This window comes from Mya arenaria, chromosome 3 (genome assembly GCF_026914265.1).
Source record: "Mya arenaria isolate MELC-2E11 chromosome 3, ASM2691426v1".
Lineage (NCBI taxonomy): Eukaryota > Metazoa > Mollusca > Bivalvia > Myida > Myidae > Mya > Mya arenaria.
The window spans coordinates 20991873-21010810 of NC_069124.1; the positions used below are offsets into that span (position 1 = coordinate 20991873).

General features: G+C 35.2%; 1 protein-coding gene across 1 annotated transcript; it reads left to right on the forward strand.

The window, feature by feature from the left end:
- Nucleotides 1-12225: 12225 nt before the first annotated feature.
- Nucleotides 12226-16154, forward strand: LOC128228012 (uncharacterized). Its single transcript, XM_052939025.1, has one exon. The coding sequence runs from the start codon at nucleotides 12526-12528 to the stop codon at nucleotides 14479-14481; it is 1956 nt and encodes a 651-aa protein (XP_052794985.1). The 5' UTR covers nucleotides 12226-12525; the 3' UTR covers nucleotides 14482-16154.
- The last annotated feature ends 2784 nt before the right edge of the window (nucleotides 16155-18938 follow it).

An 18938-nucleotide genomic window follows, 5' to 3' on the forward strand; every position in this document is an offset into this window, starting at 1 on the left:
AACCCCATAAAAGATCTATCATGGGTTCGAAAATATTAATACGGTCATATGACTATTAACATTGAAGGTAAATACACATAAACCTATTTTGAAAAGTTGCAAAATGCTAATATATGTGTCTACATTAAGTCAAGAGATAAAACAAATATTGGTAAGTTTTGGATTTATTTTGGCGTCTGATAAATGAAAGTCGGTATCTTGCGAGGTTACAAAATGGCTAGGGTACGTATCTTTTGATATAAACTGTTTTTTTAGATAACGGAAGAAAGGATTTGCAGACATGATAAGATTCTTGACTAGGCTGTTAGCTAGGTAAGGTTGAAAAAAGGAACTCTACTTCCATTTTGATATTTGGCGTCAATAGTAGGACAAATATTAATCCTGCAGTTTGTGGGCAACACAGTCTGTATGCAAACAAAGTGTATGCTCGCGTGTATGTTAAACCGAGCTAGTTGGAATTCTCCATTCATGGTATCAGATTAGACTAAGAGGAATTGAAGTTTGGCTAAAAATGTCACCTTAGAAATATATATGTAAACTTATTAATGCATTTTTATGAATCAACATGGGGTGACGAAATTAGAAAACAGAGTCACCTTAGGATTTTTTCTATTAAATTACTTAAAAAACAATTGGGTGAATAAATGTAATTGAAGGTCGACTAAGGATCCTTTATATGAAATTATTTTAATTCGTCCAGCGGATTCTTAGGAGAAAATTATCAACGTCTTTCCAATAGATTAATATATATCTAAAAAAGTAGTACCGCCCCCATGAGTCCAAGATTATTTGAGGAAACAATATGGTAGGAAGAAAGTTGAAACAGGGTGACCTAAAGATGATTTCTCGAAGAGGGCCACCTTATGAACATTCCTGTAAAGATTGATTGAAATTTTCAGGAAGAAATTTGTTTGAATGATAAACACCTTATAAAAAAGCTCACGCTGAGTACTTTGTGCTCAGGTGAGATAAGAACATAAGCAATTAAATATTAAGAATTGTTCCTGCATTGTCGATAACATCCACAGCCATTGCAAATTCCACGGTAGTCGATGTTGTCGTCGAATGCGGACTGACAGTATCAGCTGTCGGTACAAAACTTGTTTTATTTTCTAAAATAAAACATTATATTTATAGACTCATAATATAAGTTTTATAACCATGTTCGTAAATAGAGTTTTCATGGCCAGTAAAACATTTGATTAGTCTACATATGTCCTAGTCTATCCTTCAAAATCGTATATCGCATTCGTTCTAAAATCAATAAAATATTCATCATGATTTTTCGCGTACATAATTATTGGCAAATACTTTTATCCGTATACTTATGAATTATATATTTGCATAAAAAATCAAATTAAGTTTATGTTCTTTTAAGAATTCACTAAATACAAAGCGGTTGGAGAAAATAAAACATTCAAACATTTCAATATCATTTCAAGGGTGTCACAAATATCCTTTGCATTTTATAACTAGTTTTTTTTTTTAAAATTAGGTTTGCATTGAACAAACAAACTTTCGAGAATATGAATATTCTTTTTTTTTGTTAAAAAAATCCGTACTATAAAATCAATTCTTGATGACGCATTAACAAATAAGGAATATTTTTTTATGGAAATCATTGACTTAAATTCATTATCTTGGTATACATAATGATATGCAAATACATTTTATAAGATAAAGTCAATCAACACAAATCCACAATACATAATTCATTTGAAATAGTTTGTGTCTGATCAGTTTCTAATTTTGTAATCGTAACAAAATCTGATAAAACCTTCCTATGAAAACTTTGCTTTCCTCTCAAAACACCTATACACAGATGTTATGGGACGTTCATGGGACATACAATTAGACATTTTTCGCTATTGAATTTTTGTCGTTGAAACTCACTTTTGCAAATTGGAAGGTTCTTAAACAATAAAAAATGTGGTAATAAAAAGAGGTTACAGTAGAGTTAACTTCATGCAAAGTGAAAAAAATAACTCACTGGTTTGAAAACACTGTGTAAATGAAAAGAAGTGACAGAAGACCTACTTCAGGCTTACTTCATGAAAAGAGATACAAAAATAACTCACTGGTTTTACAGACGCCTCCTTTGTATCCAGCGGCACATCCGGCTGGACAGTGCCCGTTATGCGTGTCACACGTCGTGTTACCGTCACGACAGTAACCACAATTTGATGCACAGTTTGGGCCAAACTCTCCGGTAGCACATCCTGGGAAACGTATTATATTTGAGCTAATTATATTTCATTTTTGAAACTTATGTGACACACAAAGTGTAAACGGTCCAATAATTAATATCGGATGATGATTTTCATGTCAATAAATATAAATCAAATGACAAAATCGTAGGTTAATACATATGAACCTGGCCTTAACAATATCTTTTTTTATATCTTCAAATTATATTTTGAAGACATCGGTACGTTAGGATTTCCCTTGGCGTCTGATCAATACAAGTTGGATCCTTTCAAGGTAACATAGTGGCTAGGGTACGTGTTAAATTTTGATAGAAACTGTTCTTACATAACTGAAGACAGAAAATGCAGACTTGATAGAGTTCTTGAACAGGCTTTGAGCCAGGTAAGGTTGAATAAATTAAATCTACTTCCAGTTATATATTTGGCGTCAATGGCGTCTACTTCTGAAGCATTATACTGAAGATAACTCCATTTAACTCATTTTGACAATCGGTTTACATTTTAATGTCATAATACACTTAAACACTAAGAGTTTGCAATATATGAGCATTGCTTTGAAAAGCGCTGATTTCTTCTTCTGTTTACTTCAATTTGAACTATTAGTCCTTTCATTTACAGAGGAAGAACCAACTACTTGTTCTTCTAGGCTTACCAAAAAGACAACATTTGGAAGTGCGTTTCCGCTTTTAAGGTTTTAAATTCCTCTAAAATTCACTTCATATACACTACTATAAGTAACGTTTAAAAACCCACTAATGCTCACTTCTGGAAGCTTACAAAACTTCAATTTGTTGTAAACCTACTCCTGCTCACGTCAAGAAGCCTATTACCGCTCACTTTCTGGAGCTTAATACAGCTCAATGTCAGGATCTTACTACCACTCACTTCAGGGAGCTTACTACCGCTTTTCTGAAAAAAGCCTTTTACTGCTAGCTTTATGGAGCTTACTACCACTCACTTCAGGGAGCTTACTACCGCTTATCTCCAAAAGCCTTTCACGGCTAGCTTTATGGAGCTTACTATCGCTCATTTCAGGGAGCTTACTACCGTTGATCTCCAAAAGCCTTTCACTGCTAGCTTTATGGAGCTTACTATCGCTCACTTCAGGGAGCTTACTACCGCTTATCTCCAAAAGCCTTTCACTGCTAGCTTTATGGAGCTTACTACCACTCATTTCAGGGAGCTTACTACCGTTGATCTCCAAAAGCCTTTCACTGCTAGCTTTATGGAGCTTACTACCACTCACTTCAGGGAGCTTACTACCGCATATCTCCAAAAGCCTTTCACGGCTAGCTTTATGGAGCTTACTATCGCTCACTTCAGGGAGCTTACTACCGCTTATCTCCAAAAGCCTTTCACTGCTAGCTTTATGGAGCTTACTATCGCTCACTTCTGGGAGCTTACTACCGCTTATCTCCAAAAGCCTTTCACTGCCAGCTTTATGGAGCTTACTACCACTCATTTCAGGGAGCTTACTACCGTTGATCTCCAAAAGCCTTTCACTGCTAGCTTTATGGAGCTTACTACCACTCACTTCAGGGAGCTTACTACCGCTTATCTCCAAAAGCCTTTCACTGCTAGCTTTATGGAGCTTACTATCGCTCACTTCAGGGAGCTTACTACCGCTTATCTCCAAAAGCCTTTCACTGCTCGCTTTATGGAGCTTACTACCACTCATTTCAGGGAGTTTACTACCGTTAATCTCCAAAAGCCTTTCACTGCTAGCTTTATGGAGCTTACTGTCGCTCACTTCAGGGAGCTTACTACCGCTTATCTCCAAAAGCCTTTCACTGCTAGCTTTATGGAGCTTACTATCGCTCATTTCAGGGAGCTTACTACCGTTGATCTCCAAAAGCCTTTCACTGCTAGCTTTATGGAGCTTACTATCGCTCACTTCAGGGAGCTTACTACCGCTTATCTCCAAAAGCCTTTCACTGCTAGCTTTATGGAGCTTACTACCACTCACTTCAGGGAGCTTACTACCGCTTATCTCCAAAAGCCTTTCACTGCTAGCTTTATGGAGCTTACTACCACTCACTTCAGGGAGCTTACTTCTGTTTATCTCCAAAATCCTTTTACTGCTAGCTTTATGGAGCTTACTACCGCTCACTTCAGGCAGCTCACCACAGCTTATTTCGTGGAGCTTACCACGGTTCATTTCCTGGAGCCTACTACGTCTCACTTCCAGGATAATACAACCTCAAATTTAAAAGAACCTTCAACCAACCTTCAGGGACACTATTGATAGGCGCGTTTTATCGCTCATTATCGAAAGCCTACTGTTGTTCACTTCCAGGAACGTTCTACCGCTCATTATCGAGAGTCTACTATCGTTAACTTAAATTAGCCTTGTATTAAACACCGGGAGCCTTCTACTACTGACTACCACATCTTTCAACTAGCAATAAATAGGTTTTCAAAGTCGATATACTCTTACCAGCATTATTACCATTCCGACCATTTTTGAGCCAATACTCCATTCCTCTTAGTCTTATCCGAATCCATGACTGAAGAAATCCAACTAGCTCGGTTTAGCATACAAGCGTGCATACACTTTGTTTGCATGCAGACTGTGTTGCCAATCACAAACTGCAGGAATAATATTTGTCCTACTATTGACGCCAACTGGAAGAAGATTTAATTTAGTCAACCTTACCTGGCTTAAAGTATTTATAAATGAAAATGTAACATAACGATTTTGATTATTTAAATTAAACGGGCTTACGTTGGTCACATGTGGACCCTTTCCATCCGGGTAAGCACATTAAGCACTCCCCTGTTGCCATGTCGTAGTCTTCAGCACAGTGTCCCTCATGTAGACATCCATTTCCGTAGTGACCAGAATTGCATGCTTCAAACAGATTATTTTTTTCTTCCAATGATGAAATGATATTCATAATAACAATTTGCAAAATATTTACTGCAAGTAATACTTTTACATATTTGACATCATGGAAGCTGTTTGTTCGCATGTAAATAAGTTTTATTTATTTTTGCTGTCCAAAACGGTCACTAACGGTAGGACTAACTTTCCAGTGTATTGCATGTTTCCAATGCATGTAACAGCTCGTACAAATACTCATGGGTATTATAGCATGTTATCTGTACAAAAAGATGTGCGTAGTGTTGGACTGACGCCCTGATCATTAGTTTAAAGCGCTACCTTTCGAGTAATCTAGTCGTTTTATTAATCTAATCGCACACTACGAATCAACTTGTTTGAATCGAGATTTGTTAAACTCAGAAACATGATTAAATGTCTTTACTGATATTTGCAATATTTCAATGACTTTGGTATATTTACGTTATGTTTATATTATAATGATACGTGAAGCATGGAACTACATTACAAGGTTGACTCCATAGCAACCACAGAAAATGAAAATTAATAGAAACCTGAAATCGAGTACTTTCATAAAACTTTTACTATTTTCATTATTATCGTTCTCATAGAATCAACATCATGCCCCAACAACCTTTTGCACTTTCTACTAACTCGCCTTTGACAATGTATTAAGTTTCATCAGCCAGCGTGCACATAAACTTGAAATATTTTAACGAAACGTCGACATAACTTATGCAAAAACAACATTATTTTAAGCTAAAAGAAGAACTTAAAGATATGAACAATCTTCTTCTTACCCTTTAGTCCCGCACTTAGTGCAATGAACGCAGCTACAATGATTTAAGTGCTGCTCGATCAAGTAAAAACATGGTGGCTTTATTATTGTCACCGGCATAACAACCCCAAGCTTTACCCGACGTAACAATGTCAATAAGGCCACACTTAACTGACGTTTCTTTCTTCGGATTTATCGTACCTACTTTTTAGGAATCGCAAAATGATTGCGAGCATTATGTTTTCAGTTCAGTTTGTACTAATGGAATAAGTCGGATCAGGTTATTCTAATAATACAATTGGGAAAGTTGGATATTCAACTTACTAAAAAAGCTAGTAAAATTAAGATGAAATTCATACCGTTTTTTGTAGTATTTGCATATTTAATCATGTCAATTTGGTAAAACTAGACCATACACGTTTATTAGCATTCTAAATTAATGGATAGTATATGATGTTTATTGAAATTGTATTTAAATCGAAAAAAAACATGACGGTAAATATTTAACCAGCATGTACACTACTTACTCTTGTTAAACACCTTAATTTCGCAAATAATCATCGTCCCATCGTTCTTTTCAATTCTTATGACTCGCATTATAGTTGCTGTTGGCAATCTAAGTGAATACGAGTTTTGGACGTCCGTCGGAGTGTTTGTCAAAACATCCAAAGCAGAAGTTTCATTTCCGATCTTTATAAGCAAAGGCCCATTTTGATTAAAAGCCGCTGTAATTGAAATGGAAAAACAATTTGCTATCACAAAACACAATTCTTTAAATCAAGTTATATTTAAACGCACGAATTATCACTGGACTTGTAATTTTTTGGCATGTGAGATTCAAAAATATCGATGTCGGAAAAATCTTCATTTATTAAGATTTTGATAATTTGATCCTGTTTGCCAAAAAGGGCTTAAAACACATCATAAAATCATGGTCCAATTCTTTGTTTTTTTTTTATGTTTTGCCATGTCAAACATGAGTATCGAGTATACATAACATGTTCGATAGTAAACACTTATGATATTCGCACAGTTCTAAGCGGCAGTTTAAATTGTATCATAAACAAGTATGCGTATCGTGTTGCCTCACATTTACATAAAATACAAAAAATATTTTAAATGTTTCAGTATTGGAGAGTATTAGCATATATTTGTATAGTACAGTTTGAATGAATTGTTTTATGCACCTCAAACATTTTCATATAATTTTTCTGTCCCGATCATTTGTAGATATTTAATATATATGATAAATGTCCTGCAGACATTCATGTGTAAGTACAATTTTGAAGACGAGGCCATCGTGTGGAAGACAGTTTTTTAAGAAAGAAGTTTGTTTTATATATATTAACTATTTTTCGTCTGAGGCAAGCCCATTTCTGAACGTGCAATGACTAGGTATAGTCATTTTTTCACATTTACAATAAATAATGTATTTAAATTTTCGATCTGCATCTATGCTACCTAAACTATAAACATATTATTAAGAATTCCGCATAACTTTTCACACATAATATTTATAAAACCGTCATAATTATCAATATTATGATTCCACTTAATGTTATACAGTTAGCATTAACTAAGTCCATAATACTCAGGCATTTGTGTAAAAACATAACGTAGACGAGGACATAATGAACAAAATAAATTATTTGTTTCTATTTAATTGAGTTCCGTGAAGTGTTAATATCCGACAATATATCCAGTCTGAAACAATCCGAGACTCTAGTCTTAAATGTTGCTAAGATGTGGTTGACGTTGGCAACGCCATCAGCTGTCCAAGCATAGCCAAACACAAAACGAAAACATAGGCATTTATAGTGCTTTGCCAAGGCTTTGCGTCCTAACAGCAATGTTTTCGGGTAAACGTTCATCGTAGATAACAGGTAATTTGTGCCACACGTGCAAACATTCACTCAGTCAGCCACATTTGTTGTATTTAAACATATTATAATCTAGAAGAATAGCGCATTATTTAAATCTGGGGACACCATATCCATATTTGAAGAGTTCAGCTAAATGAGATTTGATGAGTTTCACCTACACATCAAAAAAAAATTATATTTTTTTTTATTGAAATATCGAAATTGGTTTTAATATGTGTTAATCAATAAACAGCTTTTGTGTCTTGCAATGATACAGCTCTCGTTTTATTTGTTCGTTTATTTTTCTTTGGATTTAATTCCTGTAGCAGAAATTCTAGAAAAAAAAACATCAGCAAATAATGCATAATATAGTTACCACATTTCCTGGGATATGATAATGCCATTTTAACCCCGCATTTAAAAATACTTAACAAAGTCGTTGAGACACCAGGTGAACATTCTAGACGTAGTAACATAAAATGTTGTGTCACTATTTTGCAATAAAAACAGTAAATCCGGAAGAACAGCTGACATTGACCTTGACATAATATTTGTTTTGGTGAGGATGCTTTCGAACAATGCCATTGACTTGTCGTCAGATTGTACACCCATTCGATGCAGTCTTCCCGTATTGTCCGGTGTACACAGTTGTCAAAGGCACTTTGAGCCATTTAAAAACACCAAAACAACAACGTTGTTTTAAGAATTTCATACCATGTCAATGTTCATAATTCTGTTAAACGATTTGATGATAAGACGGGAAATATGGATTGAACTTTTCAATAGTTCTATACTTATTCCGTCGGACAGGGAATCACATCTGCTCAGGGAAGATTTATCACATGTATGTATTGCATCATCTGTGATGTCACAATTTAGCGTTACGTCACCACCTATATGATATATAAAGATAAGCATGTCTCTGAGATTTATAAAGTAATTTTACCAATTTTCTCTCTCTAAAGGCAAGGAAGTGCATGGTGTTGACATAACTTCATAGTATGGTTCCAAAATAAGCTTGGTCATGCGATGTATTCTTTGTGTATCAAACATTTCAATTGTCCAACATATTTATCAAATATGTATTCAGCGTTTTTGTAGAATGCATTAGTCTTATGAAAAAAGTTTCAGAACATTAACATGATTATAACGCTAATTAGTTTCCTAGGAAAACTATTAACGGGGAATTTTAATGAACGTTTGAAGAATTGGTCGCTTGAGAATGATAAAATTTGCACAGTTAGGGTTTAAAGCCGGTCACGTACAACGTATGCTATATTCATTGTACACAGCATCGATAAAATAAACTGAAATGAAAATAAGAGAATGTGCTGTGCATATTTGCTACTCTTAATGATACGATTTAATAAAGACCTTGTAGTTTAAGCTAATATTGATGTAAATTATTATACATTGTTTGGGAATTCAAGCATCTTACCAGTATTACATGTGTTAAAATGCATATTCTTTTCTTCTGTTAGTTGGGATATTGTAAACATTAGGAAGCTACTTATTGTAATTATTTGTAATTGAATATTGAATTATATCTCATTATTTCAGTGTTGATGTAAACATTAGTGATTTTTAAACTGCCATTTTGTATATGATAATGAACTGTATATGCTTCAATTGGGAGAAATTAATGTTATCTTATGTTATATTATGTTGTGTTATGTTATGTAAAAAGATCCAAGATGGCCCTTTAAAAGTCTTTCGTTGGAATAAAAAATACCTAAAAAACATGTACATTTGTGTAAGGAAAGTCGGAATGATAATATTCTTAAGACATACAACACTTTTGTAAGAAATTTTCATATGAAGCAATCATTTTAATCGTACGTTCTAAATACAATTCTTTTTGGATAAAATCTAAACAAAGCAAAACAATGAGAAAACTAAAAAGGGGTTTCGACACATCTGTCACTGTAATACGAATGAATGAAGTATAGGTTATCCGGTTAGCACAGTCGTTAGCGCACTCGCTTCTCACCTAGGCGACCCGAGTTAGACTTCCGGCTCGGGCGCATGTGAGTTTGGTTCGTGGTCACCAAGCTGGACAAGAGGGTTTTCTCCGGGTTCTCCGGTTTCCCCCACAACACAAGACCACTCTCTCGCGTAAAATCGGCCCAACGACAGTGATTGATATAATGTTGTAATAACTTGTTTAACAATCGTTGTCAAATAAATATGCTTAAAATGAAGTATACAATTTTGACGGACAGATATTGTAAACCAATAGTCCTGCCAGCTATATGCTTGGTTTTCCTAAGGAGCCAGAAAGGAAATCAATTCTGTCGAAGGATTTTACAAAACATTATCCCCAATGGATGCTTAAACCCAGGATCTCGTTGGTAAATAGTGTGAGGTTTCAACGCATGACTAACCTATTAATATTTAAATGAAATGAACTTTGTTAAATTTATTGATGAAACAGAAATACAATTTTATACTTTCATACCATCTGTTCTTCCGTAAATGTTTATCTGCTGTATAAGGTACTCTTGTCCAAAGTCTATCTGCCACCAGTTGTCAATTGTTGTTCCACTGCAGCATCCACATGTGTCAGGAGTAGTTGAGTAATTGTTGTCGATGGCATTCCTCTTCGTGTAATCAATGTTTTGGTAGTCAATAGTCGTAGCCATGGTTACATTAACATGACTGTAAATACGTTGAATCAAATCCGGTTCTGAAAGATACCGAGTTACACAGAATATGTCAACAACAATTTATTGTTTCTGTTTATGTAAGGTTTTTTTTCAAGTTAATGCATAATGTATCGCATGTGTTTGACACAAACAGTCATTCTAAGTTATTTTCTATGAGTCTGTGTCCGTTATAAATTTCGAATGTGCATAATGTATCAGCTATATCAGTGAATACAGTAAATAGGGAACCTTGTTTTCTCACATGGAAAGGATTATGTAAAAATGAAATTCTAAAAGTATAATTTCAATTTCGTTCTCTAATATTTGATGTAAACAATAATGTTGATCTTGAATTGTTGACGTCGGATCAATCATTTTTAACGTACAAGAAATAAGCATATATACTGGTTATCGATGAATATATGCGGTTTACGCAAAATCATGCATGACATCACATTCGCGGACGGCTATGAACGAAGCAAATAATGTCATGTGTATGCTGCATCGTGCAGCAATTTTTGGGACGTCACAACATTGCTGGAAAGCAGTCTGTAGACATATCGCAGTTGTGTTACACTTCTTTCAATTGTCACAAAGCTTGCTATAATATGTGTCACGTGAAGTTTTTCGACTTTTCTTGCTTATGATCACAATGCTTTAAAATGTCAAAGGGATGGCTGTATCACGTATAACCGCGGTTATTTTGTAACACTTACATATATTGACGTACATTAGTAATCAATTTTTCACCTGCTTTGCCCGCGCTAAGGTAAATGCATGTGATGGCTACAAAATCCAATGCAGGTCGAATACCTTAAAACATTTACTAGTAGTTGCATATTATATTGTGAATAATGAGCAATTGATCAAGACATTTCGTTGAGTACTTATTTGTAAGGTACGAAAATGTGCAATATTTCTGCGACATTCAAGTTTTAGGTCAGACCAGCGGACAGCTATTCGAACGTTATCAACTAAAATCTGTCATTTCTTTTTTACATATGTTTGTAATAATGGGAAAAACTATGACAATATCAACAACCGGTGTCAAAAATCACGTGTAAAAGACGTATATATTTTTTTCTTGAAAATATGGAAATGCTATAACGTATTGCAGTTGATTCGTTCGTTTTTGATACAAGTCGTGACCAATAGCGGCAATTAAGTAGCAACCACGTTGCGAAAAATATCATGTCAATGGAACAAGAGTCATGTTTATTGTCACGTGTTAAAAGCTTTTGTTGTCCTTATTCCCAACTGCCGAATCACGGCATACTAATACAAAGCCAGACAGAGACCACAAAACATATCGCGAAATAATGTAATAATAAAGTCGTCTATTAATGATAATTAAAATACAATATTCCGTCTAAAGTTTTACAACTGTGCTTCGATCCCACGACACTAAGTTAACAAAACTTTTGAAAAAAGACGAATTGTTAAGTGTTGATATCGACGATAGTTTATTTTATTTTTTATAAAGGGGGGGGGTCAAAACTAATTGTGCGTCCAGGCAAGTGCAGGTCATCGACAGTTCCGGGTCATATTGAGAACAAAATGTTTATAATTCAAAAACAATACAGGATTTTCATCATTTGAATATATAGTCATATTTCCCAATCAGTTCGCTAATTTCACTTTAATTTCGGATGTTGTCATTTGAAACCGGAAGTCGTCATCACGATACGCGTGACTGGAGCGTTCCAAAAATAAACCGTATGCGCGATATTTTTGTTTACAAGGCGCAGCAAAAACCGATGTTTGTCCTGGTAATTTAAGGAATCTAGGTATAATTTATATGTTATTATTTAGGTAATTTCCTTTTGAATAAGAGTCATAAATTTAATTAGTATCGTCAAACTTGTTTTGACAAATGCAGCAAATACCTTGACCTAGCTAGCCTGTGACAGTTTCGGGTCAGCATCAGGGACATTCTCAAAATTGTAAACGCATTGCAAAATAGGTTTTGACAGCTGTTTACTATTGATATATTGCTTGTGATGATACACCACTGTTAAAAAGTACTAATTTATACAATTTCAATCGTTTTGCATACTAATTTGTGCCATAATGAGTTTAAATGTATGGAATGCAGTGGTTATTTTAAATGCATACTGTAATCTCATATTAGACTAACAAGTGCAAATAGTATCTAGTTTCCTATTTTCGTTGTTTAAACATTTTTAAAAATATGCATCATTTTGGTAGAATCATGGGTCCCAAGAGGAAGTTGACGTTTGCACATAGACTCAGTCCAGAAGTAAAGCAAACAAAGGTCATCTCCCAGAAATGCAAAAGGGGAAAGAGAATGTCTCCGGGAAAGTCTGAACGCGTACGTAAAGCATTGTTTGATGTGTGTAAAAATACCATGTCACTTAGGAAAGCTTCTAGAGAATATGACCTGTCGTACAGTTTTCTTCAGAGAAGATGTTCAGGGGAAGTGGACATAGACAGCATTAATGGACCGTCTTCAGTGTTCACGCAGGCTGAGGAAGAGGCTTTTGCGGTTTGGTTGAGTGAAATGGCTCTAAGAGGTATGGGATTAAGACCTTGTGAGTTTTTGGACTTCATTCAATCTATTGTCGTAAAAGAACAACGGAAAACTCCATTCAAGGATGACAGACCAGGGTTTGGATGGTACACGTCTTTTATGTCGAGAAACAAACATTTGGTATCATTGAAACCAGAAACCCAACTTGAACTTTGTAGATCCAAAGTCACAAAGGACAGAACTGACAAATGGTATGCTTGTTTCAAAGGGTTTCTGATAAGAAAGAACTTAATTGACAAACCTTCAAGAATCTGGAATGCTGATGAGACAGGGTTTAGTATGGGCAGCAACAAGTCAAAAGTAATTGGACCTGCAAGGGTATCACGAGTTCCCCATATCACAGCTGGTAAGGAAAGACTCACCGTCATGTACTGTGGAAGTGCCTCTGGACAGATGATGCCACCCTTCTTTGTGTTTCCTGAGCCCAAACCCAGAGGTTATAACCCTTTAACAGGTTCAACAGAAGGCAGTGAGATTGCATATACGAAAAAGGGATGGATGAATACATTAAGTTTCTCAAAATTTATTGACCATTTTGACAAGCATGCTGGAACAGAGCGCCTTGTTACACTACTTATTGACAGTGTCAGCAGTCACATTGATATTTCATTGTTTACTGAAGCCAAAATGAAAGGAATTGAACTTTATAGAATTGTCCCTAACGTAACCCATCTGATGCAGCCACTAGACAAAGGTGTATTTGGACCTCTGAAATCTAAGTGGCATTTAACTGTTCGAAAGCACAGCAGAGAAAATCCAGGTAGAAGCATAACTCGAGAAAACTTTGCAGAAAAACTGACAGAAGCATTCCTCCTCTTCTATAAACCTCTCACAGTTATAAATGCATTCAAGTCATCGGGAATATATCCTGTAGACAGCAACGCCATCAGCAGTGAAGCATTGAAGCCAGCACTTACATTCGCAAGTGAAAGTACAAGACTCGCCGAACAACACAAATCTGGGGAATGCATACCCGCCAATGAAACAACAGCATCAGAACAGTATAAGGCTGAAGGTGCCCTTGAAGCTTTAGAACGTGCCCTGGCAACACCTGTTAGGCGGAAATATAAAGATAGAGTAGTTGAAGGGTATGATGTCCAAGAAAGCTCCCCTTGCTTTGAAGTGTACAAAAAACTTTATAGTAAGGCGCACCCTAGAACAACAGATGTTTCAGAGCAAACTGAAAACTCAGCATTAAAGGGTCTGGATCTGTTGGCCTCAACTGTATTGTCACTAGGAATTGGACACCACAATATAGAAACAAACCGGGAAGAGACAACACAGGCAGTGGGCATTGATTTAGAAATGGTTGTTTCTGGAACCAGCAACAGCGACTCATACCTCTCCCCAGATTTGGATGTTTCCAAAAGTAGCACAGATATATCACCGGCTGTAAGTGAAGCTCTTGTTTATCCAAAACTACATGCAGGCAATAAAACAAAGCGCCGAAGAATACTTGAAGACTTGCCAGACAATCTCACATCAGAAGACACAATAAGGAAAATGTCTCTGAGGGAGTTGGAAAAGATAAAAACATTTGCAGAGAGAGAGAAAAAATCAAAATCATGTTATTATAAGAAAATGAAAACAAAATAATCAAAAGTTAAAGTAACTGCCAACATGAACACACAGAAAACCCAGGGTAAGAAAAGTGAAACATGTACAAACGACAAACGAGGCATAGCTAAGGACTTAGAATTTTGCAAAGGTTGTTTAATGACATGGCAAGAGGAGTTGGAGATAGATAGAGAAAGTATATGGATACAGTGCGACATTCGTGATGGTTGGTTGCACTCTGACTGTATTGCCGATTCTGTTGCCGAATTTGAACCTTTCCAATGTCCTGACTGCACACTGAAGACGGGGTAAAAAGCTCATTCAAACTGTTAAAATAAAACAAATGTGCTAATAATTGTCTCCAAAAAACTAGTTTTCAATTAAGAATTACTACTTACATGTAGCTCATAAAGTCGTTACTCTAGAATGACTCAGATGCAATTTTACCTAAATTTATTCATATTTTGGATAAATTAATTAACACTCTAACAATGTAAAATTGTGGGCATTGTTTAATTTTCCATTCATGTTGCATTGTGTATGTATTTTCAGTCACTAAAAGATTCACCGGAGTACGATCCACAGGCGGGGGTTTCGGAGATTACATTTACTGAAAGCGATTATAGTGGACCAGATTTTTCTGTCATTGAGTTACACAAATCAGTTATTAAGGGTTACCATGCATACAAGATTAGGCCACCCTTTACAAAACAACCAACGCGTTTAATAGTTGATAGAGAGTATACAAACATTAAAGACTTGAATGCTTGTTTGGTTTGGATACCATCATTAGACCAGTTTCCACAGAATGTTCATGAAATGGTAACCGATACCAAAAGGTTTATTAAATTAAGTGATATTGCTGATTTGCCGATCGGACATGTTCCAAGGTCTTTGGCAGGACTTTTTCGCTCTGTTTTGGACGAAGGTGGTGAAATATTTGCTGAAGCAACAGGAGAACCAGTTCCTAGCTTCCCACCATGGCCTGCACCAAATGAAGAAGGAGGGGGAGTGGTTCTTCCAGCTTCTTATTTTATATATGCAAAACAAAACATAAAGATGGTTTCATCTCAGTTAAAAAACCTACTTAATGCACTGAAAGAGGGTTCTGGAATGATGGTTGTATTAAAGTAGAATACTTTTTCAGAAAGAAAAAACAGAAACAGAAATGTACATAATGTTACTATATTGAAATACCATTGTGTTTTTCTTGTCTTATGAAGTTATACATTTAAAGATGTTGTTCATCAAGTTATTTTTATTTATCTTTGAAAAGTTACTGAGAAATGTAAAGAGAATAATGTGTTCGTTTATTCAGTTATATTTTGTTGTTTTTCAGTAGTTTAATAATAAATGTGTTATAATTTTAAATTTCAAAGAAAATGTTAAATAAATGACCCGTTCCTTTAATAACTGTAGTGTTGCTAATTACTGAGACCAATAATCCTACTCACAGCTGATTATAAAAATTGTTTGAGATTACCCCTGCCTTCAGAAATGTGTATTTTTAACGTGACCCGGAAGTGACGAGTCCGACCCAAAACTGTCATATTTACAGCTTCCAGTTGCAGACACTGATGAATCATTTCAACAAAGAAACACAAGTGTTTCATAGCATCACAGTCTAGATTAAGTATTTGTTCATCAATTTATGTAGTTTTAATTTTCTATTGTTTCCTTTCCAACAGACACGCTTCGTTTATTTCTTTACTGACCCGGACTGTGCAGGTTTTTGTTTAAAAGTGCTATTGATTATGAATAGTAAATAATTATTTATGATCATCCATGACCGATATTGCAATGTATAAGTGTGACAGTCAAATATCGATTTTCAATCGGACTATTTTGCTGCGATGAACTATTTGGTTACGGTACTGTAAAATAGACGGACATTAAGACAATGTGTTAGTGATTATTATCCTTACATTGTTTTGAATATCGAACTGTACGGCCTACTAGGAGAATGCCTTAGTTAATTGTTATTAGAACAGATAAAGATCTTATCGTTGACGTTGTACAAGTGGACTTCAAAACAGTATAGATTCTCGTCCATACATAAATTTTTATAGGCTTGTCTATTGCTTTTTTAAACAAGTCGTTTAATGGGCATATGCTTAATGTCGTTGTCATTATCGACGTTATTCTGATAAAAACCTTTAACCTTTGCCAAACAGAAATACCGTCCGAGATATAGGAAAACAAACTGTGTACATATGCTGCCATTACGACAGTACGGTCAAGAACTTTAAACCCTTCAATATATTCACATCAAACTTTATACTCGTTTAACACACAAAATGCACATGATTAGCAAAGCCCAATACTATGTGGTTTTGGGTGTTAAGCTATGACCCGTTAGATTTTGAATAAATACTTGCAAATACTTGGCATAACGCTATAACAATTGAAAATAGTCACACAAAATGCACTTATATATGATATGTGTTATAGTATGTGGCCTGTACTATTGAAGTTAATTATTGTCGTGTATATGCTACTCGATAGTTTGACACGTCAAACTAAAACTCCCATTTGGCCATAACGATTTAGAATATTCTCTTGAGACTTGAAACATATGTTACTAGTGATAATATACACATGCTTAAGGGTCAATAACTATGGCTTTATTTATTGGCAAGTTATGTCCCTTAAAAGTTTAAAAAAAGTCATGCAAAGCTTTAAATTGTATGTAAGGGTGTAAGGGTGCATCCATGCTGCAACTTCGTATACATTTTGCCAGTTATGATATGCCCATGTGTATCACTAGACACATAACACTTGTATTAATGTGTCTTGTTTTGCCGCTTATTGGATAAACAAAACAGACGAGCTATGGCGTTAGCTCCACAGCGCGTTTGATTAACAAAGGTCTATAATATCTACATACACGTAAACCTGCAATTGACTTCTAATCATGCTGCTTCAGTGATGGTGATGTTCTATGTGCGATTTATTTTTGTAGTTCATCCTTATAGACCCGATACGCGTCTAAAATATAGGTTTGTACAGCTACCTAGCCAGGTATCAGCGCCTAGATTTAACAACATTTTAATGGATGGAATATTAACCATAATTTTAAGAATATTTGTTTAAGATGCACAACTAGGCTCTATTAACTTGCTTTTGTAGTGATGATCGTGTAAGATGAATAAATTACAATTTTATGAACGATTCATTGTTCGCTTTAACTGAAGGCATTTGGATTTTTTACATGTTGGACAAATTTAAATCATTTATGAATGATATATTTTAAGAAACATACCTGTTCCGTAGATTTCCACTTCGCAGAGAGCTATTGGACGCTTTATATTAGAAGCCGTATCTATCTGAAGGCGACAAATTCTCGCTTTACGTGGTGTTACAGGTATATCAAAAATACCATTACTTGGATATACTACGGAGTCGACTTCAACGATGTTGTCGCTGTTTTCAAGTGCAGTTTGAGTCTCGGCAAGGTGAATTCTAAATCCCTGAAGCTGAACTGGTAAACGGAAACAAAATGTTGCCTATCATTTACTCACATTATCAAATAATGCAGTGTATCGATGACGAAATAACAGGTATTGCAATGCACCTGAAGTTAACTTCAAAACGGCAATGCACTAGTTTTTTTTTTTTTAATTTTATCTCTTTGCTAGATAATACACATTTTGTGAGCTCATTTAACCATTTAATCCACGAGGATTGAACGAATCCTCTGATTCCGACCATTTTCATTTATTGACCTTAACAGATCGTTAAGTCATTAAACAATTGAATAATCGCATTACCGTCTGCTTCTCCTCCTTTTCTGCCATACACCTTTATCCTCTGAATGTTATAAACCTTTCCAAGGTCCACTTGCCACCAAGGATGTATATCATAACTTGACAGGGAAAAGTAGCTCTCGTTAACATAGGGACAGATGTTGACACCATTCACAGCAGTTGCGGCATTCCAAAAATCTTTGTAGTAATTGTCTTTAACATAAAATTGTGATGCGTGCTTGCGTTCAGCAATGTTACCTGAAAGCAAAAAGCTAAATCAGAATGTTAACAAGCTATAAACCTAATGATATATCAACAAAACCTGGTAAAACTAATAATTTAATTTCCAATAATTCCAACATGAATAACCTGCCTTAGTTTGATAGTTACATGTATATTCTTTGCAAATATACTAACCTATATCCCTTCCCTTTACAAAGTGCAACGAATGAATCAACAAAACAGTCCATAAGGAAATCCACTGCAACAAAAAATATCATTAACAAACGCACTCACACACGAATACAAGACTTTCCTTGGTACTTAGTAGAACAATAAGAATATGTATTGTTAATAAGTAATAGCCTCCTTGAATTCAAATAATTAAGTTGCGCTTTAATACTTATGTGAAAAACTACAGAAACAAGCCCAGTAGCAAAAAGTTTTAACATAAACCTGGTTTAATGGCACTCGGTAAACGCCAAAGACATAGAACACAAAAACAAAATATCACAAACAAGAAACATGGAA